The following is a 15,811-nucleotide window of genomic DNA, read 5'->3' as shown; positions in this document are numbered from 1 at the left end:
AAGTGAAATGAGAAATGTTGAGAATGAGAAAGAGAATGAGTATAGATAGTACAGCGATACACTGGGGTATAGAGTTAAGGGGAAGATTTGGAAAATCTTGGGAAAATGAGGATGGTAAATGTTAACAATGAGAAGGGTGCACAATAAATTATTGAAAATAAACATTCACAAGCCACACCCTCATCTCCTGACGAAGCTCCTAACTATACCTTTACTAAAAGGGGTTGGAGCAGCACGCGTGTATCCGTGATGTTACGGCCAACCAGTAGCTATCTATGCTAGAAATCCTCAAGGGATCCCAGAGGCAATTATGATGAAAAGTGTTATAGATGGGATATGATATAGAATATGTATAATTATTATATATATATCGTAACAGATCGATTTATGTTGTTATGATACGTGCGTTGTAGTACATCGACGGATATCACTCACTAGGACATATGTATTGTGACATATGAATTGAAATAATATGACACATATATAATAACATACAGGTCAACATAAAAATGTATGTATGATGAGTGAATTGTGGTATGTGCTCTAATTGATAATTGTATGATTGTATGTATTTGGATGTGATGAATGTAAATATGAACTGTACCCTGTTAATAATGAATTAGAATAGGATATTAGGTTATAACTCTAATTACTGGTAATTAATTTATATTAAAAGAGACTTAGATGGACGAGAAGTACTCACCCTTACTGATTATTTTCAAGTAATGAAAGAGAAGAAACGGAGATAGTTGATCCATTCTAAGGTCATACTCAGCAGGGATTGTGGGAAAGAAACTGCTCAGATAAATTTAATTGAATGTAATAAAATCACTTATGTATTTTATTTATTGACAGTGAAAATCTTATAAGGAAAAATATTGTAAATTCGTAAAGTTTATTAATTTGTATTTTCATATTGTATCATTTATTCTAAATATACAATTTGTTATCAATTTTTTCCTAATCATGTTTTAATAATATAGGTTATAAATGTAAATTATTTATATATTAAAAGAATGATGTTACAACTACAACAATTCTTTAAGTTTTTCATTTAAATATTAATAAAAAATAATTTTTATAATAATTATTTTAAAATTTGTATTTATTATATATTTTAATTACTTAATAATGTAAAATATTTTACACCAAAAAATTAAATTAAATTTTAAATTTTATAAAAATGATTAATTTAACTAAAATAAAACTTTTAAAAAGTTATTTATATTTTAAAAATTATCTTGACAATAAATTTATAATAAAATTTAATATAAAATTCTCAACTCAAACGTTAAGGCTTTTTTTTTTCCTAATAAAAAAGTAAGACTTGTATAATGCATGTTTGGTTTATTAGCCTTAGACCCAAATTTATATTAATACTGCAAGTTGTAACTTCTTTCTTAGATTTATTTTTGTTGACTTTTTAACATGAATCCAAATACACGTAATATTGTCTCTGTTATAAACACGTTTTGCCTTTTTACACATTCACTGGACATTTTTCAAAAATGTGCAAAAATGCTTCAAATTCCATTTCAACCTCCCAAAATTGTGTTTTTGCAGCACCAAACAGATACTTAGTCTTCGTAATGAAAATTTTTAAACTTTTATATAAAATATTTTTAACTATTTAGATTTATGTTAAATATTTTTAGAATTTTTAAAACTTTAAATACTTGTACTTTTTTTACTTAATATTTTCTATGTTGATTTCTTAACCACCAACAGCAAATTCCTACAAGCTCATGATCCTCTCCATCATTCTTGGCATGCTGGAATTCTATATAAGCTAGCTAATGCTTTTAGACTATGCAATGACCTGATTAATTCATGGGTTTGGTGGTCAGCTCAATAATCAAGGCTGAAAAAATGAAAAAACTACAGCGAATGTTGGAGATTTAGTTTGATTAGTGCAGGAGTGGACCATTATCTTTTGTCAGTTTTTGAGCTGACAATATCATAATTTATTATTAATGCACTTTAAACATACATGATTCACTTGCCCCAGTAAACTTAGGCATTTTAATTTTGTACAAAGTAAACTTAGTTAATTAACAGAGTAAAATGTGATTTTATGAGAGATAAGTCATATTTTTATAAAATAATATTGATAGTCTACATAATTACACTAAATTAGCATTTATAAAATATTTTGTTAATTTAGTTATAGAAATAAAATAATAAGATATTTTTGTATGAATTTTGTGAACGTTCTTCAGTTGACTAAATAAACAAAAGGTTAATTTTTATAGAAACAAATTAGTATTGTGTTTATCGAATGTCTTAAACTGTGAATTATATATCATTTACTTAAAAATGTTTTGATTGTATAAATTTTGTTTCAATTGACTGAATTTTGTCTTAGAGTATGCACGTCACGTATCATTTCTTAATCGTCTTTAAGAAGTGTTATGTTTACGTAATTTTCTAAGACCATAAAATAATCATGTGACACACAAGAGTATGCAATTATTCAATGTGATTGGACAAGAACTCCTCGTGTTTTTTCTCAATATGACTTTTTTCTAGAGAATATTTCCTTAAATTCGGCGTATTAAAATTGGGTTTTACAAGACTAATACATTATTAGACATCATTAGTAATAAGCTAAGAGACTTAATTAATTACTAATCAATCATTACATTTAACGATACATAAATAAGCAAGTTATTAGTCCAATGCATTTAGCTTGGATGAACTAAAACTGTAATTTTTTTTTTCATTTCTCTATTAAAAAAACTATTTTTATATGTAACTTTAAATTATCTAAACCAATCTTTCTTAAAAAATTTAAATATGTAAATTATAAATATTTTAATAAGGAATTGCAAGATAAAAATAAATAAATTAAACTTTTTTAATAAATTAAAATTAACTTATACTTCTTTATTTAAAAAAAATATTATTTCATTTACTTTCTATAAAAATTTATATTTATGATTAAATTTTAACTTATTAAAGAAATTTTATTTATTTTACTTTTTGTATAGTCTTCTCCTATAAATATTGCTTTAAAAATTTATCTAAACTAGATCGTATCAACTTTCATTCAACTATTTTTATTAAATATTAAGAATGTATTTGAGTATTTATTCATCTAACTGTAAAAATTTTTAACACTATCTAAATTACCTTCATTATATCAAAATCATATTTTAAAATATAAATCAATTCACTGAAAACCATTTTTAATCAATTTCACAATATCAAGTTATTGATCTAAATAAAAGTTTATAAACTCGAGTTCAACCTCAAATTTCAGTCACCGTGTATCTCATGTATCTTGGACAAAATTCGCATTGAATTAACATGCCGAAATACAAAGTTTATACATGCATTAAAAGCAAGAAATTTCTCTCCTTCAGCCCTCCTTCTTTCTATGTTCATTTTTCTATATTTCTTTTCTTTTATTTTGGTTATGTGATGATTTCATGCGGGTAGACCATACACATTCAATACCTCAGAAAGGCAATTTGAGAAAAGAGCGGGTACTGTCTCCTAATTCATCTGTCCGTGTCCTATTAGAGGACAAAATTGACAAAATTGTGTGGTTGGGTGGATGTGGTGGGATCCTATTTTCCCCAAAGCCTTCAACTTTGATTTGCAAGAAAGTGAATGGGTTCACGAACCCAGGCTTCCATGATTATATCACAATAAGAAAGTACTTCTAAGCATAATGCATGAAATACACTCATATAGCCAGCTTAAGTTTCTAATAACGTAACACATCCAAGTTCATCGCTACCACCTACGGTTGACATGCTCTCTATTATCTATCTATTACTTCATCTTTTCTATTCTTTTGTTATGTAGTTTTTCCTTCAGAGAAACCATGATAATCAGTTGAGAAATAATTCGTGATATTTTTGTCGATGCCTGTGTTTATATATCAAAGAATAACGCAAATATAAAAGATTGGAGATTGAAATTGAATGGTGAAATCATGTTAATTAATTAATAACATACAGATGAAAATACATAATAGCTGCTTTCAACTAATGTATCTAGCTAGCTAGCTATTTCCTTATCCGTATTAATATTCACATCTAAGATTCGCTTGAAGTTTTGGTATTTAATTTTCTTAAACAGAAATAAAATAAATAAATAACAAATCAACAGTCTAAAAGAGATGAAATTACGAGGACAATGGGCTCTTACGTTTGCTTCTTCTTCATAGCTTGCTTGCTGTTGTGCATCCAAACCTTGAAAACCTGTCTTTTTACACCAACTTGAGAGCAGAATTGATGCACTTCCTCCTCATCTTGTTTCTGGATCTTCCACCCCAGTTTCTCAGCGAACTCCATCATCCTATCTTTTTGTTGCTGTGTGAACTTGGTTCTGAACCTCTTCTTTGATGATAGCGGTGGTTGCACTGATAATAATTGGCCTCCATCATTTGACTGAAACATGTTGAGATCTTCACTTGAGGACTCAGCTGGGCCTCCTCCAAAGCCTATCATCATGGGCTGAATCAAACCCCCAGAAGGGGTGGCCACTCCCACAACCCCATGTGAAGAAGAAAGTCTATGAAGTTGGTGAAGAGAAGAGTGAGGTGTAGGAAACTGAAGATGAGACTGAGGAGAATGAATGTTCCTATTGTGAGCGTTGTTCTTGTTGGGATAAGAGGTGTGGTAGTTGAAAACGTGTTGTGAATCTCCTTCAGCTTCCTTTCTGTGAAAATTTCTGTGGCACTCACAAGCTGCACACTTGAAGGATTCTGCAGTTCCCTCTTCTCCATTTGGCATGAACTCTCCGCATCCATCTGTGACATGACCCCCCATGCTTGCTGCATGATTCTTCAGACATTCTCGGTATCTAACTGCGGTAGTTCCTGTTGTTTGTGGTGGTGGTGCTGTTCTTGGGGTGTTTGTTATGCTTGTTGTGACTATAGGAGGAGAAATTGGACTTGGATCTGGATCCCTTCTGGGTCTGTTTGTTTGTGGAAGTTGAAGTGGGTTTGGTGGAAGAGAAGAAGGATAAAGATGATGGTGATGTGAGTTTTGGGATGGATCACTGAAAATTATTGTGCGACTTTGAGGAGGTTGATCATGATCACCTCTTTGATCCCCTACTACTGTTGAAGCTAGAGTTGGAGAACTTAGCTTGGAAGAAGAGGAATTTCTATTGGGGAGATTATAACCCAAAGTACTAGGCATCTCTATTTCCTTATTATCTTGCTCTCTCATGTCCATCAAATCTTACTTTTTAATAAAGAAGGCCAAGATCTAAACTTGATCTCATCCCCTATCTTTTTTTTTAATCTAATATTCCTTAAATAATCATCATCATCTGCTTCATAATTCTTTTTTTAAATTATGGTTGTGGATCTTCCTGTAACTTATTCAACCCTAATTCATCCCCTCTAATTGAAGAACAGACTTAATCAAGGTTACTAGCACACCAACAACTGTTCTTTTCCTGTGCTTATCCTGATATTGACGCTTGCTAAACCCACCAATCAAATTTGACGCGTCAATATTAATGCACTGTTATCGGAAAACGTAAACCAGTGATTTAACCGTATATTGCAGCACTAGTAGCACTGGAAAAGTGGAAACAAAGTAGTACAATTTTTATGAATAGAAAAATCTGAAGACAAGAAAGAGAGAGGACAAATTAGTTAAAAAAAAAAAAAAACCCAAACTATTAGAAATTGATTGAAATGAGATGAGTCTATCAACTGGGTCCCTAGCTTGGTGGCTAAATTATAGATTTGAAGAGTAGAAAGCTTAATTGCAGCAGCAAAAGCTGGAGTGAGAGAGAGAGAGAGAGGAAAAACACCTGAAAACACTAACAAGTTTTGGCATTGAATAAGAGGGACAAGGAATAAAAATGTTAATTGATGAGGTGTTAATAAGGAGAGAGGAGGGCCTAGGTAGAAGAAGGTGTTGTTTCCCAGCACCCATCCAAGTGCAACCCCATAAGAATAAGAATCATGTACTAAAGGAACAGTGGGGTTGTTTTGCACTGAGAGTGAGTGATGACTACACTGCAAGTTTTGTCTCATAGAACAACCGACAAGAGGTGATGTTGGTTCTCTATCTCTCACACGGCCTGCACGCTGGTCCAGTTTCTAATTATTGCCTTTCTCAGCCACTCTTTCAAACCCTAGCCCAAACCAATACCCCTTCACGAGTCAGAGCCAGGACTGTCCTGCAAGTGCAGCCATAAAGCCTCTATTTTCATTCACTTTTACTAATCTTAGATTCGTTTATTCTTATGCTATTAATTATAAGTTTTTTTGTTAACCATATTTTAAAGCATGCTCAGATTAGATTCTAAACATGTTTAAATTGTGCCATGCATTAAGCGGGTTCAGACATGCAAAGCTAATTACAGGCTATTTCATTTTAATATCTTTTTGTATTCTTTTAATATTCTCTCACCCAATATATTTGAAATTATCTGTGGGGTTTATTAATTTTTTAAAAATGTGAAATCATTATTTTATTTAATCTGATTGTGAAAGGAAGAAATTGACCTTTTCTTTTTCTCAATTTCTCTCCTATGTATCTGATACGCTTTGGAAAGTACATGCCTGCGACTTCAAAACATGAAAATCTAATATTATTCTTGAGCAGTATCCTCACCAAATTCCACAGCCAAGATGTCAAATTTAAAATTAGTTCAAATAATATGAAATGATTTATAATTTAACCTTTTATACTTAACGTCAATAAATGAAAAGATATTAATAAAATGATAATAATTATACACAACAATTACAAAATGACACGAAAATATTTAAACATTTTAACATTAATTTTTAAAAAAATAAAAATATACAATTCACTAACTTCTTATATCATTTAAAAAAAAAATACTACATTCATTCTTGTTTATTTATTTTTAAAAAATTATCCATTACAAATGTTCAATTATTTTATTAGTATTATCTGCTATACTTTTTTATTCACTCTTGATTGATTACCAGTATAATAATATATTATTATTTTTTTAAATCTGTAAACTACTCAAATAATATAATTATTTATTTATTATACTATAAATTTTATATAAATAAAAATAATTGATATCTTTTTAAATTACAAATAAATAAAAATGTGTTTTCTTTTCTATGAATAAATAAAAAAAATTAATGAAGACACAAATAAATAAGAAATAAATGTTAACCAAAGGACAAATTGATAACTTTCAATCATAAATTTTAAAATTTTACTTATGCAAAATAAATTATTTATTTATAAAAATAATTGTAAATTAATATTCTAAAAGACTCTAAATAATTATTTAAAATAATCAATCCAAACAGAAGGAAAGGTATTGGAGGGGGTAGAGAATCCAAGAACTACTGAATTCCAGTAAAGACATTCGTTCTTGTGAACCAATTAAGTGTGGGTAAATTAAAGTGAGGAAGTGAATGAAGGCTCACTGGGCCACTACACAGTTTTTGTCTTTCTCTCTCTCTACTCGAGGCTATTTGTATTGTGTTCTCACTGTGTGCGCCTGCTTCTGCAGCATTTGCAACATCTGCAACCCACTCTTTTGTTGGACCATTCCATTGACTTACTTTACCATAACCATTGATGCTATGATGCTAAACGCCTTTGCAACTCTTTTACTACCCATTTTTCTCTGCATTTCTCTTTCACGCATCAACTTGTGCTTGTGCTATTTTAGTTATTTTCTCATACTGCCAGTCCCAAGTGGTCCACTACACTAAGGAAACGCCTAAATCTAATAGAAAAATGAGTCCAAATAAGTATAAAAATAAATAAATACTATAAAAGGCTTTTTATATTAATTTTTAAAATTAGCATTATCTTATTTCTTAATTGAGCTTTTTATTATATTTTTCCTTAACAATTTTATTATTATTTTTAATATAAAAATTTAAGCATCCCCATAGTAAACAGTGCATTTCACGGGAAAAAAGCAAAAACAAAAGAGAGAAATCGCGGTTGTGAAACCCATTGAAATTTTCAAATTTCACTCTATTTTATTTCAATCGCTCATTACATTCAATACAAATACAGCGTTATATCGTAAAATTATGATATCAAATTTAATGCTTAACTTCAACGGTGTTAGATATATACCCTAAACAAGATAAATATTTGGTAAAGAAAAATAGTAATTAAATATGTCGACGTCACAGAATTAGACATTTTTTTTATTTGCATTTCTCTTGTCTAGTGCTGTTTCGCAGATTATCTAGGAAACGTTTGCAGCTATGTGAAAGCCGAAGAATTGAATTAAAATTTTAAGTTTGGTGTGCATATATTTATATCCCATCGATCGCATGCACTTTTACACTGTCCCCGGTTATTGTTTTGCGTTTATGACAAATTAGGAAACAAAACTTCAATTTGGTTTTTAATGATAATCGTAGTTACTCTATCCGCGTGTGTTTTCTCCGTTGTGTTTCATCTGATCCATGCGATCTTAATCTGTTTGACGAGGAATATGGCTAACAAGACACTCTTTTAAGCACTTTTCATATAATAGATCATTTTTTAAGAAAAATAATTTTTAGAAAATAATAAATTAATTAATAAATAAATTTATTTAAAAATAATTACAAAAAATATGTTGAAAAGAGTAATATGGGATAACAGGGTCCACGCATCTTTAATAAATTATACATGCATAACTCTGTTTGGGAAATTGTATGGGGTAAATAGTATACTACTAGCCTAGCCTCTCTGCAGTGGATTTCTTTTTCTTTTTCCCATGATTTTAGTTTTTTATTATAAATCAAAAAACGGTTTCATTGCTAAGACATCCAAAAACCATTTGTATGGTTACTTTAAAATTAAGCAAATGTGGTTCCCCCATTGATTTTATTCCAATTTAAATCTTTACATTATTATTTTCTCTATAAATATTTGAGGGTTTAAGATAGATTTATAGTTTACATTAATTTAAATGTTTAAAAGTAAAAATAGTAAACTTTTGAATAATTTTATAAGATTTGATGTTAAGATTTGAGTAGGAAAAAATTAATTTTTTGTATATTTTAACAAAAAATTAATATTTTGATGGATATTTTTGCGTAAAAGAAGATTAAAATCATTTAATTAATTTAATTTACGAAATTTTTAAATAAACTTTTAATACACATATATATAATATAAAAAAATTCGTCTAAAATTATTTTAAAAAATCTGATTTAAATATGTGCACCTATTCCCTATGTAGGCAACATGTGCTCTGAACACAAAATTTCCAATAATATGCAGATCGTTAGGTGGTGGAATGACGACTTTTGTTCTTATACCCGCGCGGGGCAGGGGTGATCTGCCTCGTTTGGGTGCCCCAACAAACCACGTTTCCTCATACACTTTCCTTTGTCACCGAATCCAATAAGGAATTCCAACCTAACCCGACGGGTGTTTGATACCTTAAAATATAATTATTTTAGTTCAAATAATATGATCGAATAAACGATTAGCAGTTTTTGTAATCAAATTGATAATTAATCGTTAAGATATGTATGTAATGTAAGTAGCCAACAAAGAAAATTGCATTGAAAAGGCTTTTGGGCTTTGGCTAATTTCTAAAACAGAGTCAAGGACAAGCATATCTTACATGCACGGACGAAGGGTTCTTGGGTCACATCACAAATCGCACGCGGGTTACGTAATGCAATGCAAGGTAGATAGGTGGAATTTGCACTTTGCACTGTTCCATTCACTGTTCAATATTCACGCAGCTTGGAATCTCACGAGTTAGTGGTAACATCCAATCCATCAATCATTTTATTCATCAATTTGGCACTAGTCAGGTCTTACTTTTCCCGTATCTTGGTGTAAAAGAAGCGCCGTGTGATGTATACTGTGCAGTTTAATAAAGATTTTATTATTCTTTAATCGATTTTTATAATAAAACTTTTTCACTTTACTATTTATTTATTTAATCTTTTATTTTATAAAAAGTATAAATTTTTTTGCTTTTAAAAAATTGTTTCTCAGCTAATAAATTCCAACAAAAAAGACAAAAAAGTATATAGATGGTGTTTTTGTTAGCATTTTTTTAGTCTTGTTAGATATAATAATACTAATAATTCATTGTGAATAACGAACGAGTAAATTTAATGGATGAAAGCTTATCAAAGTAAGATATGCTTGTGTCAATCCAATGAATTTTTTTTCACAAATTCATTGTACATAAAGCAAGTTGAATTAAAAAGAAAAGAAGTACAAAGTAAATTCTGCATTAGATTAATTTTATTCTCAAGCCACTTTCTTTTTCAGTATGAGTTAAGAAGTGAATAAATTTTAGACAAAAATAAATACATGTTAATCAAGTATAAATTTAGTTAACCATTTACAATTTATTTCTATGTTTTATCTTAGTCTGTCATGCTTTCGGCTCAATTAATTTTCTGCCTCAATTGGGTTGCTTTTGAAATTGGACTAGCGGTCAATCACTGAAAGATATGCACACATATCAAATCCTAAGAGATCAAAACGAATTATTATCTTTGAATCTTCTTTGATTTCTATCGATAATATATTCGACTTTATCTGCTACATAGTTCGACTTAAAGGAAAGCATGATTTTTGAGACGGGTACATTGGGGAGCCATTTCAATTTAATCTAAATTCTTAAATTGAACTGAATTAATCGGGAACTAATTAAAGAAATTAAAAATTAATCAAACCAAAAATAATAAAAAAATAAAGTTATTTATTTTATTAGATATAATATTTTGAAATTAATTCAATCAAAAACCAATTCAAACTAAAATTTAAACACCATTATTTGCTCTTGATAAATTAGTATATGATATAGTTTAAATTGAAATATAATATACAGGTCATTTTCTTTTTTCATTTTTATCTTTTTTTCTATTTTCCTCTTCTCGTGAGTGTCATGTGTACTTCTCCCATGGCCTTTTTCTATGGTGAGTTATTTCCTACAATAAGCAAGAGAAAGAGAGAAAGAAACAAACCATCAAACTACAAACTATTCTGGTCTGAGTTCACATATAAATTGTAAAGAATTTATATTTACATATTCTTTAACATAACACTGTGTTGTTTTGTCTCTCCAAGTCGATTAATCAAGCACCTTGTGTGTAAGTAATTTTAATGTTCAATTACTTTTTTGTGAGAACGCCTAAGAGACCTAAATCATACTGTGTTCAGAATAATACCTTCGCTTCAGTCTCAAGATAGGAAAATGTACCACTATTTAGTTTTAGAAATTTTAATTACAAAAAAGTTAAGTCTTTAGACTAAGTTAAACCTCATTATATACACCTGTTAAATAAATTGCTAGATTGAATATTAAGCCTCTTGCGAAGCCTCAGCATGTTTATTGGATTTAAATTGTTGAGGTTTATAGAAAGAAGTAGTGCTCCTTTTTAAGCTCCATCTCGTTAGGGCTTAATTTATGCTAAAAAGATTAAGTGCGTGTGGATTTAAATTGGTTGAAACAAATATTATTTCAATATTCAGTTATATTTATAATCGATTTTTATGATAATTGATTATATTAAATAAATTTTGTTTTTGTATATATTAAATGAAAAATAATTTTAAAATAATGTATTATGTTTGAATTGTATAAACTAAGAGAATTATTATAATAAAAAAGGAAATTACACGAATTTTATACGAATCCACGTGTTCTTTTATTGGATAAACATTAAATTAAAAAATAACATAATTTATTTAACTGAAATTACTTTGTAAGCTGTTTTAATCTATTATTGGTGCAAAAGTTTGTACTATGAAGCAATTCTCATAAATTAATTATTTTTCTGCTTGAAATTATTTAAAAAATTATAAAAACTATGTGTAATAATTAATTTCTGTTTAAAATAATTAATCATCAAGATGAAATTCGAGAGTAAAATTTAACTATAGAATAAAGTGATAATTTTTAATTATAAGTTCCAAAATTTTATTGATCTTAAATAAGTTATTTCTTTTTTGTAAGAAAATTTAATCAAATGTTATAAGTTGATTTTCTAAATTTTTCCAAGCAAGAATGAATAGTATTTTAAAAAAAAGTTCACATAATTATTAAAAATAATCTCAAGTAAACACGTACTAAGATAAGTTTTAAAAAAATAAAGAGAAAAAAGTTTAATTAACCTATGATATCAATATTCCTTGTGTATACCAACACAACTTCGCACTCTGCGCATGTTGTAAAAAGTCACCCATAACTTTGTCTTTGAGCTCTTCTTGGAACCATACAAGGTTTCTTTTCTTTTTCTTTTGGATTTTTTTCCCTTTAAATGGAATGTCATGCTTGATAACTTTTTATTTATCTACAACTAGTTTTTATAAAAAGCAATCTACTCAAAGTGTGATATGATGTTATATGAGTATATTTTTAAATTGGAGTTAAAACTACAATTCATCACTTTGTAGGGTATTAATAATTTTTACTAAACCCAATCTATGTTATTAGTGTCATACTTGGTATGGTATAATGGATGTCGATTTTTTTTTTCCTTTTGTCAACAAATAATCAGCCTCTTTTTTTTTTCGGTCAAACAAATAATCAACCTTTAACACCCTAATATAATGATTAATTTCATAGACATGGTTGGCAATAGGACAAAACATGCCACACGCTACCCAATTAACAAGAAAGCAGCTTCACCAAAGGCCCAAATAACTCACACTAAGTGCTAATCGTCTGAGCTCACCCATTTGACCCAGGAAAACATTGTGTAACATTTTGCCAATCCTCTGGGCTCTCCCTTAGTAAGTTCAGACAAACAAATTTACAAAATCTCTTACATACAATTGTCCAACTCTTTAATACACCTAAAGTATTATACATTATTATGGTAAAAAAATATATCATAATAAACTTTTATATTTATATTGTTTTTTATTTTTTTCTTCAATTTTTTAATATTTAATTTGGATGAATAAATGCACTTTAGATATAAAATGTGATAATCACTGTTAATTAATGAATTAATTGTTGAAATATTTTCAAAATTTATAATTTTTTATATATGTATTTATACTGATTTTATTAAATTGAATATTATTTAACATTTCAACAAAAATTAATTGAAGAAGAGAAATAACTTTCTCGATTTAGATTACATAGATTTGTAAAAAAAAAACTTTACTAAATTACATTAACTAAGAAAAGAAAATGTGCCTGATTATTATGATATCACCTTTTAGTTTCTGTAACATCCTCAATTTTATTGTCCTTATATGAAAAAAAATAGAAATTTTGGTGTAGAATTTCTTGCTCAAGTAAGATAACATTTTTTAAAATAAAACGTTTTGGAGCTTTCTCGCTCCAATGAGAAAGGATAAAGTTGCCTCAATTGTCCTCTCGTTTAGGTGAGAAAGGTTCTCGCTCAAGCAAGATGGAGCTCGCCTAGGCGAGAAGTCGCAGGAAAAACAAAGAGCTCTCTTGATCCATTCTCGCTCAAGCAAGAATACCTCTCACCCAAGAGAGATGCTCCTTGCTCAGGTGAAAATAGTAAAAAATTGAGTAGTTTCATCGTCAGATTTTCTTGTCTAGGAGAGGGTAGAGCTCACTCAAGCAAGAATGCGCTGATCTAGAAGGGTATTTAAGGGATGTCAAAGCTGAAACTTTCATTTTTCTCCTCAAACAACTTTTCCCCTTATTCTCTCTGTTCTCTCAACTTCTCTTCTCAAAGAAGACTATTCCGAATCTTGAATTTCTTCCAGATCTGATCTCAAACGTATATTACATTCAGATCTAAGTAAGTTTCTTAGATCTTAGTTCTCCAACTTCATTCTTGTTTCTCAATTTTCTTTGACATAAAGTTTTATACTTTGTAATACTCAAGGAAACCTTAACCTTTATGATGATATCTTCCATCAGGACGTTGTACCTCTCCCTTGAATCTCTAAGAAAACTCGATATGAAAGACTCATTTCTAAGTAAGAGGAGTTGATTCTAAATCCTAACTCTTTTTTAGTATTTTGGTTTGAAAATACAAGTTTTCCTATTAGAACCCTAGAATCCTAATATTTTGTTAAAATCTCAAGTGTAGGAATAGAGATTTTTGACATGAAAAACCTATGATTATTTTCAAAACTAGCTAAGTACAATTTGTAGCAAAAGCCCCGAAGAGAACCATTTTGAGAAATATTATAATTTTACTAGTGAACATTGTTTAGAAGTAGTTAAGATTGCTATTTGATAATTTTGGAATAATAGACATACTGTGAATATTTGATGATAACAAACTTTAAGATAAATAACTTTATTAATATTGAGAAGGTATGTGTATTGAAATTATTGATGATTTTTTGTGTTAGACTGATATGATACAATAAATATGAATGTTTATATGATGACTAATGTATGTTGAAATTAGTGAATTTGGATTATTGAGAAAAAATGAATAATATGACATGATTGTGAAATTATAAGATGTGTGATTATAATACGTAAGTCATAACTAACTAATAGGTGAGGTTATAATACATATATTGTAATACATCGAGGGGTGTACTTATAATATATGTATTATAATGCATGGATTTATATAAATCATAACTTATGTATTATGATATGTTGATCAATAAAAAGGATATGAAAATGAAATGAGAAATATTGAGAATGAGTATAGATAGTCACATAGATATACTGAGAGTGTGAAAGATGAGACGATTTTGAAAATTTAGGAGAAATAGGGATGGTAGATACTTTTCTTAAAATACACATAATTGATGAAAATAGAGAGTAAAGATACTATAGGTCTCAGACTTATTTCTTGACCTAAATCCCTGGCCAATAATTTTGCTAAAATGGATCAGGTTGGCATATGTTATATCTATGTGTAAAAGCTAACCAGCAATGATCTATACTATGAAGTCTTCAAGGGATCCAGGGACAATAATTATGAAAGTGTAATAGATGTAAAGTAGTATAGAAATTGTGTGATTATAATATATGTATTATAATATATCGATTGATGTTGTTATGATATATATTTTGTAATATATCGACCGGTGTGATTATGACATATCGATTGATATGATATCATACATGTATTATGACATACAAATCAGTGTAGAAATATGATTAACTTAGTATATGTGCTCTACTATGATAATTGTTGATGTGATCTGTGTGTTATTAGTAATAAATATATATTAAAAAGTGTTAGATAATATTTTAAATTTTATTTAAATTATTCTATTAAATAAGAGATTTAATAAGATGAAAAATACTCATATTTACTAATATTTTTTAATTAATAAAAATGAAGAGATAAAAAAGATTGATCTGTTTTAAGATTATACTCGCAAAAGATTGTGAGTAAAAACTGCTCCGTTATGATTAACTTAATTTGAGAAATATAATAGTATTAATTGAATTTTTATTTAGAATTTATATTTATTGATAAACTTTATTATAAGCATTGATTAAAATGTATGTAGAATATTTAGCAATTAGTCGATTTAAATTTAAATTTATATTTAGTCTTAGTTAGAAATTTAATTTATTACAAAATAGTATTATTTATATTCTAATTTTGAATTACATACATGTAATTTGTATAAAATCTTAGTTTTCATCCTAATTATAAATTTAAGTTACAAAAATGTATTTCTATTTTATTAAGAATGAAACTTATATATTGGAAAAAAATTTTAAAATCTATCAACCTTTATCGGCTTGTATTCATATATTTGTAAAATTTTTCTAAAATTATTCAAATTTTTACGAATTTTATTAATTATATTTTTAATAATATATATTATTAAAAAATTATTTAAATTATAAAAAGGATGTTACATTTTTTCAGTTGAAAATTTTTCATATTTAATGAGAATTTTCAAGTTTGTTTTCTAGAGTAGTTGTTCTTGTTTACCAATTA

At 28.3% G+C, this 15,811-nt stretch overlaps 1 protein-coding gene across 1 annotated transcript; it reads right to left on the bottom strand.

The window, feature by feature from the left end:
• Positions 1–4,154: 4,154 nt before the first annotated feature.
• LOC113858577 (zinc-finger homeodomain protein 6-like) lies at positions 4,155–5,641 on the bottom strand. The gene has a single exon (XM_027491272.1). It carries the CDS (start codon positions 5,190–5,192, stop codon positions 4,155–4,157), a length of 1,038 nt encoding a protein of 345 aa, XP_027347073.1. The 5' UTR covers positions 5,193–5,641.
• Between the last annotated feature and the right edge of the window lie 10,170 nt (positions 5,642–15,811).

Source organism: Abrus precatorius, unplaced genomic scaffold (genome assembly GCF_003935025.1).
Source record: "Abrus precatorius isolate BTA unplaced genomic scaffold, Abrus_2018 Scaffold2, whole genome shotgun sequence".
Classification (NCBI taxonomy): domain Eukaryota; kingdom Viridiplantae; phylum Streptophyta; class Magnoliopsida; order Fabales; family Fabaceae; genus Abrus; species Abrus precatorius.
The sequence above is the reverse complement of the archived record's forward strand: the minus strand, read 5'-3'. Positions and strand labels throughout refer to the sequence as shown.